General features: G+C 42.4%; 1 protein-coding gene across 1 annotated transcript in view; it reads right to left on the minus strand.

Moving 5' to 3' along the window:
- The window catches only part of LOC124040832 (phospholipid phosphatase 4-like), a 140,531-nt gene that overhangs the window by 59,850 nt on the left and 63,861 nt on the right, over nucleotides 1–16,820 (minus strand). The window contains exon 2 of the mRNA XM_046357934.1: nucleotides 10,060–10,168. Within this exon, the coding sequence (XP_046213890.1) occupies nucleotides 10,060–10,168 (109 nt within the window). The remainder of the gene's footprint in view (nucleotides 1–10,059; nucleotides 10,169–16,820) is intronic.

Here is a 16,820-nt window from a genome sequence, read left to right on the forward strand (position 1 = left end):
AAAGTGAATTTTCAGCACCAATTAGGGTTTTACTCGGGCACCGAAGGACCTATCGAGCCGAAACTTGGGATTCGGGGTCGCCTCACAAAGGCCTTCACATAATGTCCGACCTGGACCCGCAGCTAGAACGTAACTATGTGTTTTACGTTTTTATTATGTTTTAAACTAAAGGCGCTGTGAATTATGGGCCTGCTCTGACATATATGATAGTTGGCTTCTAAATGAGTTGGAAAAAGTGGGTTTGGTGTCAATTGGTATCAGTTTGGTATCAAAATGACATCTAATTGACTGATGGACACTGACTTGCTAGTTGACTTTTGTACATTTGCAATATGTTTAAACGGAGAGGGACCATCACCAAAATGGCATTCTGAAATCAACACAAAAAATGGCATCACCATAGTCTCCAGACTGTGCCGAGTTCAACGAGATGCCCCGCTTGACCGTAGCTCGCTCTGAGTGCAGTGACCTTGAAAAAAAGCAGAACCAAAATGAAGCCTGGCCCTCAATGTCATTTGCTTTTGGGTGACAGTGAGAGAACCGTTAGGGTGAGAAGCACAATTCGACCTCAGGTACGTTCCTGAGGTCCTCCCGATCCGTGCAAGCCTAACCTTGACCGTGTGGCATTAACCCTTAACAGTTAAAAGAAGGTGTTTACTTCAAACAGTTTGCATTGACTTTGACTCTCCCCATAGGAATACATTGCCTGCACCTCTAAATTCAACCTGAGGCCTATGTGGGTTATGAATGCCTTATGAACTTGTCTTCTATGGCAGTCCATCAGATCACTATGAGTTCTACCTGTGCCGATTCTAAGCTTCCTGAAGCAACCGGAAGTGGTTAAATTGACCCAAAAGGTGTTTTGATGTACATAACCTTCAAAGGTGAAAATGACTACATTCAACCCTGTGTAGATCGTAGATCAGTCAATTCTTAACTTAAAGACTTACAACTCAGGATTCTGTAAGTTTCTATGTCAATCAAGACATGGGTTTACTTATAGCTTCCTGTGCCAACTGGAAGTGCCTTTAATGATGTCACAGTGGCAGTTTCCAAGGGTTAAAAAGGTCAGATCTTTTCAAAACTTCATATGTGTGACTAGGTAACCCTCATGAACTGTAAATCAGTCATTTCTCCCAACAGATGTCAAATAAAAGCTCTCACACGTACACACAGCAAGGATGGAGTGAAAACGTGCAGTTCTCAAAGACACAGAGAGCAGGCAATGGCATAAACATAATCTCTAGGCCGTGCCGAGTTCAACGAGATATCCCACTTGACCGTAGCTCGCTCGGTCTGAGCGCAGCGACCATTAGAAAAGTAGGCCCAAAATGAAGCCTGCCCCACAACGTCATTTGCTTTTGGGTGACAGTGAGAGAACCGTTAGGGTGAGAAGCACAATTCGACCTCAGGTACGTTCCTAAGGTCCTCCCGATCCGTGCAAGCCTAACCTTGACCCTATGGCATTAACCCTTAACAGTTAAAAGAAGGTGTTTACATCAAACAGTTTGCATTGACTTCTCTCCCCATAGGAATACATTGCCTGCACCTCTAAATTCAACCTGAAGCCTATGTGGGTTATGAAGGCCTTATGAACCTGTCTTCTATGACAGTCCATCAGAGCACTATGAGGTCTACCTGTGCCAATTATAAGCTTCCTGAAGCAACCGGAAGTGGTTGAAATCACCTTATCAGTGTTGATCCATACACTGCATGCAGTTTGATAGACATAGTGCATTCAACCCTGTGTAGATCAGTCAATTCTTAACTTAAAGACTTAAAACTCAGGATTCTGTAAGTTTCTATGTCAATCAAGACATGGGTTTACTTATAGCTTCCTGTGCCAACCGGAAGTGCCTTTAATGATGTCACAGTGGCAGTTTCCAAGGGTTAAAAAGGTCAGATCTTTTCAAAACTTCATATGTGTGACTAGGTAACCCTCATGAACTGTAAATCAGTCATTTCTCCCAACAGATGTCAAATAAAAGCTCTCACACGCACACACAGCAAGGATGGAGTGAAAACGTGCGGTTCTCAAAGACATAGAGAGCAGGCAATGGCATAAACATAATCTCTAGGCCGTGCCGAGTTCAACGAGATATCCCGCTTGACCGTAGATCGCTCGGTCTGAGCGCAGCGACCATTAGAAAAGTAGGCCCAAAATGAAGCCTGCCCCACAACATCATTTGCTTTTGGGTGACAGTGAGAGAACCGTTAGGGTGAGAAGCACAATTCGACCTCAGGTACGTTCCTAAGGTCCTCCTGATCCGTGCAAGCCTAACCTTGACCGTGTGGCATTAACCCTTAATAGTTAAAATAAGGTGTTTACTTCAAAGAGTTTGCATTGACTTCTCTCCCCATAGGAATACATTGCCTGCACCCCTAAATTCAACCTGAAGTCTATATGGGTTATGAATGCCGTATGAACCTGTCTTTGATGACAGTCCATCAGGCCAGTATGAGGTCTACCTGTGTTGATTCTAAGCTTCCTGGACCAACCGGAAGTGGTTAAAATCACCCTAAAAGTGTTTTTCCATTACCTGCCTGCAGTTTGATAGACAGTGCATTCAACCCTGTGTAAATCAGTCAATTCTTAACGTAAGGACTTAAAACTCAGGATTCTGTAAAAGCATAGCCCAGTGAGGATATGTGTTGACTTATAGCTTCCTGTGCCAACCGGAAGTGCCTTAATTGGTGTCTCAGGGGCTGTTTCGAGGGGTTAAAAAAGTCAGATCTGTCCAAAACTTCATATGTGTGATTAGGCAACCCTCATGAACTGTAAATCAGTCATTTTTCCCATAAAATTTCAAAGGAAAACTAAATCACACAGACACACAACTTGGAAGGAGGGACGTATTGGGGTTTGTAGAGACAGACAGTGCCTCCAATAGTTAGCTTTGTTCGAGCTAAAAAAGAACCATCAGACCTAGAGTTCCGAAACTTTAGAATCCTGTTCTAGACCTCAGGTCGATAGTGCGTGGTGAGTTACGTGGCTCTAGATGGTTCTCGGACCGAGAAACAGCTTCGTACATTTGCAATGACTTCAATTCATTTTGACCATTACGAAAATGGCGACATTTAGAAATGTCTCAGAGACACAAGACTAGGTGCATTGCGACCGTCTCGGCCCGTCTCGGCCCAACGTTACTGTCCGATAGCTCATTCAAGGACCCCGTAGCAAGTCATGGAAAAAAAGTGGATTTTCAGCACCAATTAGGGTTTTGCTCGGACACGAAATGACCGGTCGAGCCGAAACTTGGGATTCGGGGTCGCCTCAGCTAGGCCTACACGTAACATAAGAAATGGACCCGCAGCTAGAACGTAACTACGTGTTTTATGTTTTTTTATGGTTTGAACCAAAGGCGTTGTGAATTTTGGGCCAGCTCTGAAGTGTGTGATAGTTGGCTACTAAACAGGTTGGAAAAAGTGGGTTTAGTGTCAGTTTGTATCAGTTTGGTGTCAGAATGATATCTAATTGACTGATGGACGGTGACTTGCTGGTGACTCTTGTCCATTTGCAATATGTTTAAACAGTGAGGTACCATCACCAAAAGTGACATTCTGAAATCAACCCTAACGAGCCATTGAGATGAACCAGAATCACTGCCCAGCCATCCCGAGTTCATCGGGCCAGTCAATTTCACATTCCTGCAGGATTTTTATAGCATGACAAATTCGTGATGGTACCTGCCCATTGAACCATATTGCAAATGCACAGTGACTTTGCAAAAGTGAGAAAACATAAACAAATGGACATGATGAAATCAACATAACGAGTGATGGAAAGGTACAACTCTCACTGCTCGGCCATCCTGTGTTCATCAGGCCAGTCAATTTTGCATTTTTGAGCATGTCAAATTTCATATGGTAAATGCACATTGAAACATATTGCAAATGCACGTGCACTTACAATATGATTCTATAGTGAAAAAACATCACCTAATGGACATGATGAAATCAACACAACGAGTGATGGAAATGTACAACTATCACTGCTCAGCCATCCTGTGTTCATCAGACCAGTCAATTTTGCATTTTTGAGCATGTCAAATTTCATATGGTAAATGCACATTGAAACATATTGCAAATGCACGTGCACTTACAATATGATTCTATAGTGAAAAAACATCACAAAATGGACATGATGAAGTCAATATAACGAGCGATGGAAAGGAGCAACTATCACTGTCAGGCCATCCCGAGTTCATCTGGCCAGTCAATTTTGCATTTTTGAGCAAGGTCAAATTTCATATGGTAAATGCACATTGAAACATATTGCAAATGCACGTGCATTTGCAATATGATTCTATAGTGAAAAAACATCACAAAATGGACATGATGAAGTCAATATAATGAGCGATGGAAAGGAGCAACTATCACTGTCAGGCCATCCCGAGTTCATCTGGCCAGTCAATTTTGCATTTTTGAGCATGTCAAATTTCATATGGTAAATGCACATTGAAACATATTGCAAATGCACATGCACTTACAATATGATTCTATAGTGAAAAAACATCACCTAATGGACATGATGAAGTCAGCACAACGAGTGATGGAAAGGAACAACTATCACTGCCCGGCCATCCCGAGTTCATCAGGCCAGTCAATTTCACATTCCTGCAGGATTTTTATAGCATGACAAATTTGTGATGGTACCTGCCCATTGAACCATATTGCAAATGCACAGTGACTTTGCAAAAGTGAGAAAACATAAACAAATGGACATGATGAAATCAACACAACGAGTGATGGAAAGGTACAACTGTCACTGCTCGGCCATCCTGTGTTCATCAGACCAGTCCATTTTGCATTTTTGAGCATGTCAAATTTCATATGGTAAATGCACATTGAAACATATTGCAAATGCACGTGCACTTACAATATGATTCTATAGTGAAAAAACATCACCTAATGGACATGATGAAATCAACACAACGAGTGATGGAAATGTACAACTATCACTGCTCGGCCATCCTGTGTTCATCAGACCAGTCAATTTTGCATTTTTCAGCATGGCAAATTTCATATGGTAAATGCACATTGAAACATATTGCAAATGCACGTGCACTTACAATATGATTCTATAGTGAAAAAACATCACCTAATGGACATGATGAAATCAACACAACGAGTGATGGAAATGTACAACTATCACTGCTCGGCCATCCTGTGTTCATCAGACCAGTCAATTTTGCATTTTTGAGCATGTCAAATTCCATATGGTAAATGCACATTGAAACATATTGCAAATGCACGTGCATTTACAATATGATTCTATAGTGAAAAAACATCACCTAATGGACATGATGAAATCAACACAACGAGTGATGGAAATGTACAACTATCACTGCTCGGCCATCCTGTGTTCATCAGACCAGTCAATTTAGCATTTTTGAGCATGTCAAATTTCATATGGTAAATGCACATTGAAACATATTGCAAATGCACGTGCACTTACAATATGATTCTATAGTGAAAAAACATCACAAAATGGACATGATGAAGTCAATATAACGAGCGATGGAAAGGAGCAACTATCACTGTCAGGCCATCCCGAGTTCATCTGGCCAGTCAATTTTGCATTTCTGCAGGATTTTTGAGCATGTCAAATTTCATATAGTAATTGTCCATTGAACCATATTGCAAATGCATGTGCACTTGCAATATGATTCTATAGTGAAAAAACATCACAAATGGACATGATGAAGTCAACACAACGAGTGATGGAAAGGAACAACTATCACTGCCCGGCCATCTCGAGTTCATCAGGCCAGTCAATTTTGCATTTCTGCAGGATTTTTGAGCATGTCAAATTTCTTATGTCATTTGGCCCACAAAAAAATTCCTTATGCACAATTTTAAAAAAAATATAAAAAAATATGATAATAAAATTGGACAAAAGTATATTCATACAGTTCTTACACATGTGTAATTGACAAAACAATTGAAAGAATTTCAAAAAACGGTCCAGAAAGCACTTTTTTAAGGGTGTGTGAAGTTTTTTACAAAATTTTGAGATTTTTGACTTTTGACTTTTGACATCCTATGAAATCATATTGAAATTGGACAAAACATATTCCTTATGCGCATGTAAAAAAAAAAAAATATGACAATAAAATTGGACAAAAGTATATTCATACAGTTCTTACACATGTGTAATTGACAAAAATTCGAAAGAATTTCGAAAAACGGTCCAGAAAGCACTTTTTTAAGGGTGTGTGAAGTTTTTTACAAAATTTTAACATTTTTGACTTTTGACTTTTGACTTCCTATGAAATCATATTGAAATTGGACAAAACATATTCCTTATGCGCATGTAAAAAAAAAAAAATTATGATAATAAAATTGGACAAAAGTATATTCATACAGTTCTTACACATGTGTAATTGATAAAAAAAATCGAAAGAATTTCGAAAAACGGCCCAGAAAGCACTTTTTTAAGGGGTGATAAGTTTTTGACAAAAAATTCATTTTTTCAAAATTTTGCTTTTGGACGTTGACTTGGGTTACATTTCCAATATGAAAAACCCCGGTGGAGCGGATTCGCCCCCTGTTGAATTTTTAAAGTGTTACAACTGGCAATTGCCATATGGCATTTGCAATACACTTTGCATGAATCAACGCCGAATTGGGTGGTATTGGCCAATGTGTATATGGTTTGTCCGATGCCAATGACTTGCCATTCATTTTTGTCCAATACAGGGGGGTATTCCCTTACTTCTGTCAAGGCGTGTTTTAAGTGGTCCGTTTCCGCCCAGAGAGCTTTTGATCTCCTCAAGAAGCGTTTTACATCCCCTCCTATCCTTGTAACACCTGACGTCTCTAGACAGTTCATTGTCGAGGTTGACGCGTCAGAGGTGGGCGTGGGAGCCATTCTGTCCCAGCGCTCCCATTCTGACGATAAGGTCCACCCTTGCGCATATTTTTCTCATCGCTTGTCGCCGTCGGAACGTAACTATGATGTGGGAAACCGCGAACTGCTCGCCATCCGCTTAGCCCTAGGCGAATGGCGACAGTGGTTGGAGGGGGCGACCGTTCCTTTTGTCGTTTGGACTGACCATAAGAACCTTGAGTACATCCGTTCTGCCAAACGACTCAATGCACGTCAGGCTCGTTGGGCGCTGTTTTTCGCTCGTTTCGAGTTCGTTATTTCTTATCGTCCGGGCTCTAAGAACACCAAGCCTGATGCTTTATCCTGTCTCTTCAGTTCTTCAGTAGCCTCCACCGACCCCGAGGGGATTCTCCCTGAGGGGCGTGTTGTCGGGTTGACTGTCTGGGGAATTGAGAGGCAGGTAAAGCAAGCACTCACTCACACACCGTCGCCGCGCGCTTGTCCTAGTAACCTTCTTTTCGTTCCCGTTTCTACTCGTCTGGCCGTTCTTCAGTGGGCTCACTCTGCCAAGTTAGCCGGCCACCCCGGCGTTCGGGGTACGCTTGCTTCTATTCGCCAGCGTTTTTGGTGGCCCACTCAGGAGTGTGACACGCGTCGTTTCGTGGCTGCTTTTTCGGACTGCGCGCAGACTAAGTCCGGTAACTCTCCTCCTGCCGGCCGTCTCAGACCGCTTTCCATTCCCTCTCGACCGTGGTCTCACATCGCCTTAGACTTTATTACTGGCCTGCCTTCGTCAGCGGGGAAGACTGTTATTCTAACGGTTGTCGATAGGTTCTCTAAGGCGGCTCATTTTATTCCCCTCGCTAAGCTTCCTTCTGCTAAAGAGACGGCACAAATCATCATTGAGAATGTGTTCAGAATTCATGGCCTTCCGTCAGACGCCGTTTCGGACAGGGGTCCGCAATTCACGTCTCAATTTTGGAGGGAGTTTTGTCGTTTGATTGGGGCTTCCGTCAGTCTCTCTTCCGGTTTTCATCCCCAGTCTAACGGTCAAGCAGAACGGGCCAATCAGACTATTGGTCGCATCTTACGCAGTCTTTCCTTTCGAAACCCTGCGTCTTGGGCAGAACAGCTCCCCTGGGCAAAATACGCTCACAACTCGCTTCCTTCGTCTGCGACCGGGCTATCTCATTTTCAGAGTAGCCTCGGGTACCAGCCTCCTCTGTTCTCGTCTCAGCTCGCCGAGTCCAGCGTCCCCTCTGCTCAGGCTTTTGTCCAACGTTGTGAGCGCACCTGGAAGAGGGTCAGGTCTGCACTTTGCCGTTATAGGGCGCAGACTGTGAGAGCCGCTAATAAGCGTAGGACTAAGAGTCCTAGGTATTGTCGCGGTCAGAGTATGGCTCTCCACTCGTAACCTTCCTCTTATGACAGCTTCTCGCAAATTGACCCCGCGGTTCATTGGTCCGTTCCGTATTTCTCAGGTCGTTAATCCTGTCGCAGTGCGACTTCTTCTTCCGCGACATCTTCGTCGCGTCCACCCGGTCTTCCATGTCTCCTGTGTCAAGCCTTTTCTTCGCGCCCCCGTTCGTCCCCCCCCCCCGTCCTTGTCGAGGGCGCACCTATCTACAGGGTCCGGAAGATTATGGACATGCGTCCTCGGGGCCGTGGTCATCAGTGCCTAGTGGATTGGGAGGGGTACGGTCCTGAGGAAAGGAGTTGGGTTCCATCTTGGGACGTGCTGGACCGTTCGCTGATCGATGATTTCCTCCGTTGCTGCCAGGTTTCCTCCTCGAGTGCGCCAGGAGGCGCTCGGTGAGTGGGGGGGTACTGTCATGTATTGTATTGTCATGTCTTGTCCCTGTGCTTTCTCTTCTCTTCGTTTCCTCCTGCTGGTCGTATTAGGTTACTTTCTCTCTCTCTATCTCTCTCTCTCTCTATCGTTCCGTTCCTGCTCCCAGCTGTTCCTCATTCTCCTAACGACCTCGTTTACTCTCTCACACCTGTCCCCTCTTTTGCCTCTGATTAAGTCTCTATTTCTCTCTCTGTTTCTGCTTCTGTCCTTGTCGGATTCTTGTTTGCTTTGCCCTTGTTCCGTCATGTCGTGTTCTGCCTCTTCATCAGATGCTGCGTGTGAGCAGGTGTCTCTGTTCTCTACGGCCCGCGCCTACCCGAAGGGACCTGCAGTCTGTTGCCGCTAGTCCTGCAATTCTCCTCTACAACTAGAGGATTTATGTTTTCCCTGTTTGGACATCTCCTGTAAAGATTGAGGATTTATGTTTTCCCTGTTTGGACATTAATAAACTCTGTTTCTGTTAAGTCGCTTTTGGGTCCTCACTCACCTGCATAACATAATCAAGCTAGTCGTCTTGACTACTGTCTTATGCTTTTCTCTCGCACCAAAAGTTTAAAATGTGTTGATAGGGGACAGAATGCGGTCGGATCATCACATAATTGGTATATATATTACTCTTACAGAATTTCCACATGGGAGATGATATTGGAAATTTAATCAAAGCCGACTAAATGATATATTGTTTAGAACTAGGACAGAAGAATTTATAACTGACTTTTTCAGACATAACATAGGTACAGCAGATCCCCTTATTGTATGGGACACTTTTAAGTGTGCCTTTAGAGGCCATGGAATTCAGTACTCATCTATAAAACAAAAGCAATAGATCAAAAGAGTCGATATTATCAAAGGAAATTGAAGGACTAACAGTACAGTTAGATAGAAAATAAAAACTCAGAATAAGTTAGAGGAAAAACAAGAAAGAACTTATTCAAGAAAGATCCAGTGTAATATATTATAAAAAATATATTTTTTATATGCTTCCAACTGAAAAAGGTGTCCTGGAGATTTTGTTATGTTTGTGAAAATTGATTGGCAATGTCCTCCATGGACTTCCACTGCCCCTATTCTTTCCGTATAGACTTGCAGGAAATGTCTTTAAGGACGATTGATCAATATGGCTCTGTGATGCACTTTTCGCATCTTTTGATGAATGCTTAGAACTTATGCCAATAGAGAATTTGATGTATTACAAGATAACTAATACTATTATCCTGAATGACTAATTTCTCCAGTTCACAGACCATCTGAATTCGTTCATTTGAGTCTAATTTGTGAGAGGTAATAGAATGAGTGGGATGAGGATGGTGGTGATGGTGATGATGATGGTGTGTGCATGTGTGTGCTCCTATCTGTCTGTGTGTGTGTCACTTACGAACATGACCCTCTTAGGGATGTGGTCTGACTCCACCAAGGGGTTTTTGTAGAGCCATAGCTCCTCTGGTTGGATTACTCTCTCAAAGGGCTCCAGGAATTCTGTGAATCTGAGGGAGACACACATATGCACATTAGCTCTCAGTCATTCACAAAACATTTATTTTCATATGGGTGGCCCCCAGCTGGACTCAAACCCACAATCCTGGCTTTGCAAGCCCCATGCTCTAAAGGACCACACAATCTCTTTACGGTAATACCATGTTTTTAGTTCTTTGATATGTTAGACAGCAAACTGGTGCTCCAACATTGTATGTATAGAACTTTGAAGAGGATTCGATATTTGCTACTGGACTTAACACGTTTATACACTTTTAACCTCTTATAGCTACCACCCTACTATTTTCAATTTCCGCCTGAAGACATACCCAAATCTAACTGACTGTAGCCCAGGCACAGAACCAAGGATATGCATATTATTGGTTCCATTTGAAAGACAACACTCTGAAGTTTGTGTAAATGTGAATTGAATGTAGGAGAATATAACACAATACATCTGGTTTAGATAATACAATGAAAAAAATCATACATTTTCTTCTTTTTATTGTTGTATCATCTTTAAAATGAACAAGATAAAACAAACATTCAGATTGGATGATGGGGACAACTTCAGTGAAACGCATAAGGGCAACAGCACTTGTGCAATGTTTCAGAATGATAACTTCCAAAATGAGTGTGCTACATGACATTTATCATGAAGTCACCCAGGTGTCCCACACAAGTTGCCCAAATGTGGCCAAATTGGTGAAGGTATACATTTTGAAACAAATAACTATGTACAAAATGCCCAAATGTTATTCTAACACACACTCCCCCCCCCAAAAAAGATTGACAAATAAAATGGACAAAAAAATATATACATGTACAAAATAACATGGGTAACTATTTACACACTTTCAAAATTTGGAAGACCCTCAGTCCTTTATCAAATCAAATGTATTTATATAGCCCTTCGTACATCAGCTAATATCTCAAAGTGCTGTCCAGAAACCCAGCCTAAAACCCCAAACATCAAGCAATGCAGGTGTAGAAGCACCAAACAGGTCAAGGACAAAGTTTTGTTGAAGTACAGATCAGGGTGAGTTAGAAAAAAATATCCGAAACTTTGAACATCTCACAGAGCACCATTAAATCCATTATTATTATTTTTTAAGAATATGGCACCACAACAAACCTGCCAAGAGTGGACTGCCAACCAAAACTAACGGACCAGGCAAGGAGGGCATTAACCTGTTAAGCCTACCCCTGTTTACTGCCCCTTCTGGAGGAATTGGGTACCCATATAAAACAGGATACATTTTTGTCAAAAGTTGCTAATATATGCATATAAAAAATATTATCGAATAGAAAACACTCTAAAGCTTCTAAAACCGTTTAAATTTTGTCTCTGTGTAAAGCAGAAGTCTCAGGGCATGCATTCTCCCAAAGTCTCTGCGAATCGCATCTCTGCATGTCTGGCAGACATATCAGTGTGGATGAGGGATCACCACCTCAAGCTGAACCTCGGCAAGACGGAGCTGCTCTCCCTCCCGGGGAAGGACTGCCCGTTCCATGATCTCGCCATCACGGTTGACAACTCCATTGTGTCCTCCTCCCAGAGCGCTAAGAACCTTGGCGTGATCCTGGACAACACCCTGTCGTTCTCAACTAACATCAAGGCGGTGGCCCGTTCCTGTAGGTTCATGCTCTACAACATCCGCAGAGTACGACCCTGCCTCACACAGGAAGCGGCGCAGGTCCTAATCCAGGCACTTGTCATCTCCCGTCTGGATTACTGCAACTCGCTGTTGGCTGGGCTTCCTGCCTGTGCCATTAACCCCCTACAACTCATCCAGAACGCCGCAGCCCGTCTGTTGTTCAACCTTCCCAAGTTCTCTCACGTCACCCCGCTCCTCCGCTCTCTCCACTGGCTTCCAGTTGAAGCTCGCATCCGCTACAAGACCATGGTGCTTGCCTACGGAGCTGTGAGGGGAACGGCACCTCAGTACCTCCAGGCTCTGATCAGGCCCTACACCCAAACAAGGGCACTGCGTTCATCCACCTCTGGCCTGCTCGCCTCCCTACTACTGAGGAAGTACAGCTCCCGCTCAGCCCAGTCAAAACTGTTCGCTGATCTGGCCCCCCAATGGTGGAACAAACTCCCTCACGATGCCAGGACAGCAGAGTCAATCACCACCTTCCGGAGACACCTGAAACCCCACCTCTTTAAGGAATACCTAGGATAGGATAAAGTAATCCTTCTCACCCCCCCCTTAAATGATTTAGTTGCACTATTGTAAAGTGGCTGTTCCACTGGATGTCATAAGGTGAATGCACCAATTTGTAAGTCGCTCTGGATAAGAGCGTCTGCTAAATGACTTAAATGTACTGTAAATGTCTCTCTTGTCATGGAAAAAGTTGGCCCAACTTTGACGTCATCGTATACGCACTGCCCAAACAGGTACAGCTCTGGGATCAGTCTGTACGTGTTCAGCGCGAAGCCTGCTTTCAATGGGGCTTCTCATTGTGAGAATCGCGTGCTCACGAGACTTTGAGCGTGCCGAAAGGTCTCGGTCACGCGAAAAAAAAGTGTACGCTTATGCGCGCTCTGCTCCGGTGAGGTCTTTTCTTCAGGATCGATTAAACGACGTGTGTGTTTCGCTTCGTCCTCACAATTGCTGTACACCTTTATAACATGTTAAAGCTTAATTATGAACATAGTGTGACAAGTTTACTCGACATATAATATATAATTTCGACGTTTTGGTGCGCATCCACTTGAATTTTGCCTACATTTCGACCGAAATCTGGCTATTTTGAGAACCGAAAGACACAGACTTGAAAACTAAACGCTGTTTTGGTAAGTATAATCCCTTCCAGGTCTTTTGATGGAAGAACAGCAAAGGTAAGGGAATATTTATGTGTTAATTTTGGGTTTCTATCGACTCCAAGATAGAGGAGGCATAATGATACCTTTGGAGTGCCGACTCCTAGTATAGCCTAGTGAACGCAACCTGTAACGTTAAAAATAAATGTAACACAGCGATTGCATTTAGAAGTGTATCTTCCTATACATATGTAAAACATGCATATTTAGTCAAAGTGATGTGTATTCCTTGTTAGCTGACGTTATCTGCCGGAGCTATTTCATTTCTCCTGACATTTTAGTAGCATTTTTTGAACGATGCGTCATTGTAAACAGAGATTTATGGATATATATTGCAGATTATTGAAAAAAAATGAATGTACTGTGTAACATGTTATATTACTGTCATCTAATGAAGATTTCAAAAGGTTAGTGAAATGATTTTTTTTTTAATCCTGCGTTTGTTGATTGCATATTTTTTCCTACTTGGCTATGCTAATGAGCTATGTCTGCGGTGGTGGTTTGACATAAATATGTGCTATGTTTTCGCCGTAAAACATTTTAGAAATCTGACTTGTTGCCTGGATTCACAACGAGTGTAGCTTTAATTCAATACCCTGCATGTGTATTTTAATGAACGTTTGAGTTTTAACTAATACTATTAGCATATAGCGTAGCACATTTGCATTTGCATTTCCAGAGCTCTAGATGGGACACCTGCGCCAGCTCCAAAGCTCCACAGCGGAGATTGGAGTATCTGTCCATAGGACCACTTAAAGCTGCACACTCCACAGAGCTGGCCTTTACGGAAGAGTGGCCAGAAAAAAAGCCATTACTTAAAGAAAGAAATAACACATTTGGTGTTCGCCAAAGGGCATGTTGGGAGACTCCCCAAACAGATGACAAACAGGTATTCTGGTCAGATGAGACTAAAATGTAGCTTTTTGGCCATAAAGGAAAACGCTATGTCTGGCACAAACTCAACACCTCTCATCACCCCCAGAGCACCATCCCCACAGTGAAGCATGGTGGTGGCAGCATCATAGTGTTGTCAGTTTCCCAGTCAGCAGGGTCAGGGAAACTTTTCAGAATTGAAAGAATGAAAAAATGTGCTAAATACAGGGAAATTCTTGAGGGAAACTTGTTTCAGTCTTCAAGAGATTGAGACAAGGATGGAGGTTCACCTTCCTTCCAGCAGGACAATGACCCTAAGCATACTGCTAAAGCAACACTCGAGTGGTTTATGGGAAACATGTAAATGCCTTGGAATGGCCTAGTCAAAGCCCAGACCTCAATCTAATTAAGAATCTGTGTTATGACTTAAAGACTGCTGTACACCAGCGGAACCCATCCAACTTTAAGGAGCTGGAGCAGTTTTGTCTTGAAGAATGAGCAAAATCCGCAGTGGCTCGATGTGCCAAGCTTATAGAGACATACCCCAAGAGACTTGCTGCTGTATTTTCTGCAAAGGGTGGCTCTATATAGTATTGACTTTGGGGGGTGAATAGTTATGCATGCTCAAGTTATTTTTTGTTGTTGTCTTATTACCTGTTTGTTTAACAATAAAACATATTTTGTACCTTCAAAGTGGTAGGCATGTTGTGTAAATCAAATGATACAACCCCCCCCCAAAATCTATTTTAATTCCAGGTTGTAAGGCAACAAAATAGGAAAAATGCCAAGGGGGTGAATACTTTTGCTAGCCACTGTATTTAACCAATTGTTTTTGTTGGTAAAAAAAATACCTCCATACTTCCATTCATTTCTTTTTTTACCTGTACCGTGTTACCTTCAGATGAGTACTGTGACACTTTTGGGGGTCGTAGAGCAAAACGGAGAACACCCTCTTCGGCAGTTGTTCAACAGTAGGGATTCTTCGTTGAAGTGTCATTCAATGAGAGATGAATCATGATGCAAATCATGCAATTTTTGTCACTTGAGAAATACTGACCAAACATCATAGTCAGATGCAATATTTCGCGACTACAATCTCCTCGGCAATAACTTAAAAATGAATCACAGATTTTTTGAGTTATAATTGATTAATTCGGACTATTTTGAAGAAGCCTATACTGGCTATGGCATCTCAAAATGGACAAACTCGTTCGGTGAGCTCAGCTAGGCACTAGCAGAACTGAAGCATGCTGATGCCTTTAGAATAGTGCCAGTCAAGCCGTATACACCCTCCTATGCTGTGTCCACCCCCTCAGTCCTTAACACTACAGACTACAGGGTAAATAGATCTCTCTACTGGGCTTTCTCCTCCCACTCCCCTCTGCCTTAATTAGTTTCTCCTGGAACACACTCACATACCGAACCCCCACATGCCTGAATGGTTATACATGTACACACACAGTGGTGGAAAGTACTTAAGTAAAAATACTTTTACTTCACTACATTCCTAAAGAAAATAATCAACCTTTTACTCCATACATTTTTCTTTACACCCAAAAGTTTGCGTTACATTTTGAATGTTTAGCACGCCAGGAAAATGGTCCAATTCACGTTCTTATCAAGAAAACATTCCTGCTCTTCAATACTGTCTCTGATCTGGTGGACTCACTTAAGACAAATACTTAGTTTGTAAATTATCTGTCTAAGTGCTGAACTATGCCCCTGGCTATACCGTAAATTAACAAGAAAATTGTGCCATCTGGTTCGCTTAAGGAATTGTCAATTATTTATACTTAATTATATTTTTAAAATTACATTTACTTTAGACATATTTAAAACATTTTATTCAAGTAGCATTTTACTGGGTGACTTTCACTTATACTGACTAATTTTCTATGAAGGTATCCTTGCCATACTTGAGTGAAAATAGAGTTTTATTTATTTGTTATTTATTTCACCTTTATTTAACCAGGTAGGCTAGTTGAGAACAAGTTCTCATTTACAACTGCGGCCTGGCCAAAATAAAGCAAAGCAGTGGGACAGAAAACAACAACAGAGAGTTACACATGGGATAAACAAAAGTACAGTCAAAAACACAATGGAAAATCTATATACAGTGTAGGCAAATGTAGTAAGGAGGTAAGGCAATAAATAGGCCAATAAAAGCAAACTAATTACAATTTAGCAATTAAATACTGGAGTGATAGATGTGCAGATGATGATATGCAAGTAGAAATACTGGTGTGCAAAAGAGAAAAAAAGTAAATAAAAAAAATGGGTATGAGGTAGGTAGTTGGATGGGCTGAGTACAGCTGCAGCGATCAGTAAGCTGCTCAGATAGCTGATGCTTAAAGGTTAGTGAGGGAGATATAAGTCTTCAACTTCAGCGATTTCTGCAATTTGTTCCAGTCATTGGCAGCAGAGAACTGGAAGGAAAGGTGGTGAAAGGAAGTGTTGGCTTTGAGGATGACCAGTGAGATATACCTGCTGGAGCGCGTGCTACGTGTGGGTGTTGTACTGGTGACTAGTGGGCTAAGATAAGGCAGAGCTTTACCTAGCAAAGACTTACAGATGACCTGGAGCCAATGGGACTGGTGACAAATATGTAGCGAGGGCCAGCCAACGAGAGCATACAGGTCGCAGTGGTGGGTGCTATACTGGGCTTTGGTGACAAAATGGATGCACTGTGATAGACTGCATCCAGTTTGCTGAGTAGAGTGTTGGAAGCAAATTTTGTAAATGACATCGCCGAAGTCGAGGATCGGTAGGATAGTCAGTTTTACGAGGGTATGTTTGGCAGCGTGAGTGAAGGAGGCTGCGAAATAGCAAGCCGATTCTAGATTTAATTTTGAATTGGAGATGCTTAATATGAGTCTGGAAGGAGAGTTTACAGTCTAGTCAGACACCTAGGTATTTGTAGTTTTCCACATATTCTAAGTCACAACTGTCCAGATTAGTGATGC

The sequence above is a fragment of the Oncorhynchus gorbuscha genome, linkage group LG08 (genome assembly GCF_021184085.1).
Source record: "Oncorhynchus gorbuscha isolate QuinsamMale2020 ecotype Even-year linkage group LG08, OgorEven_v1.0, whole genome shotgun sequence".
NCBI lineage: Eukaryota > Metazoa > Chordata > Actinopteri > Salmoniformes > Salmonidae > Oncorhynchus > Oncorhynchus gorbuscha.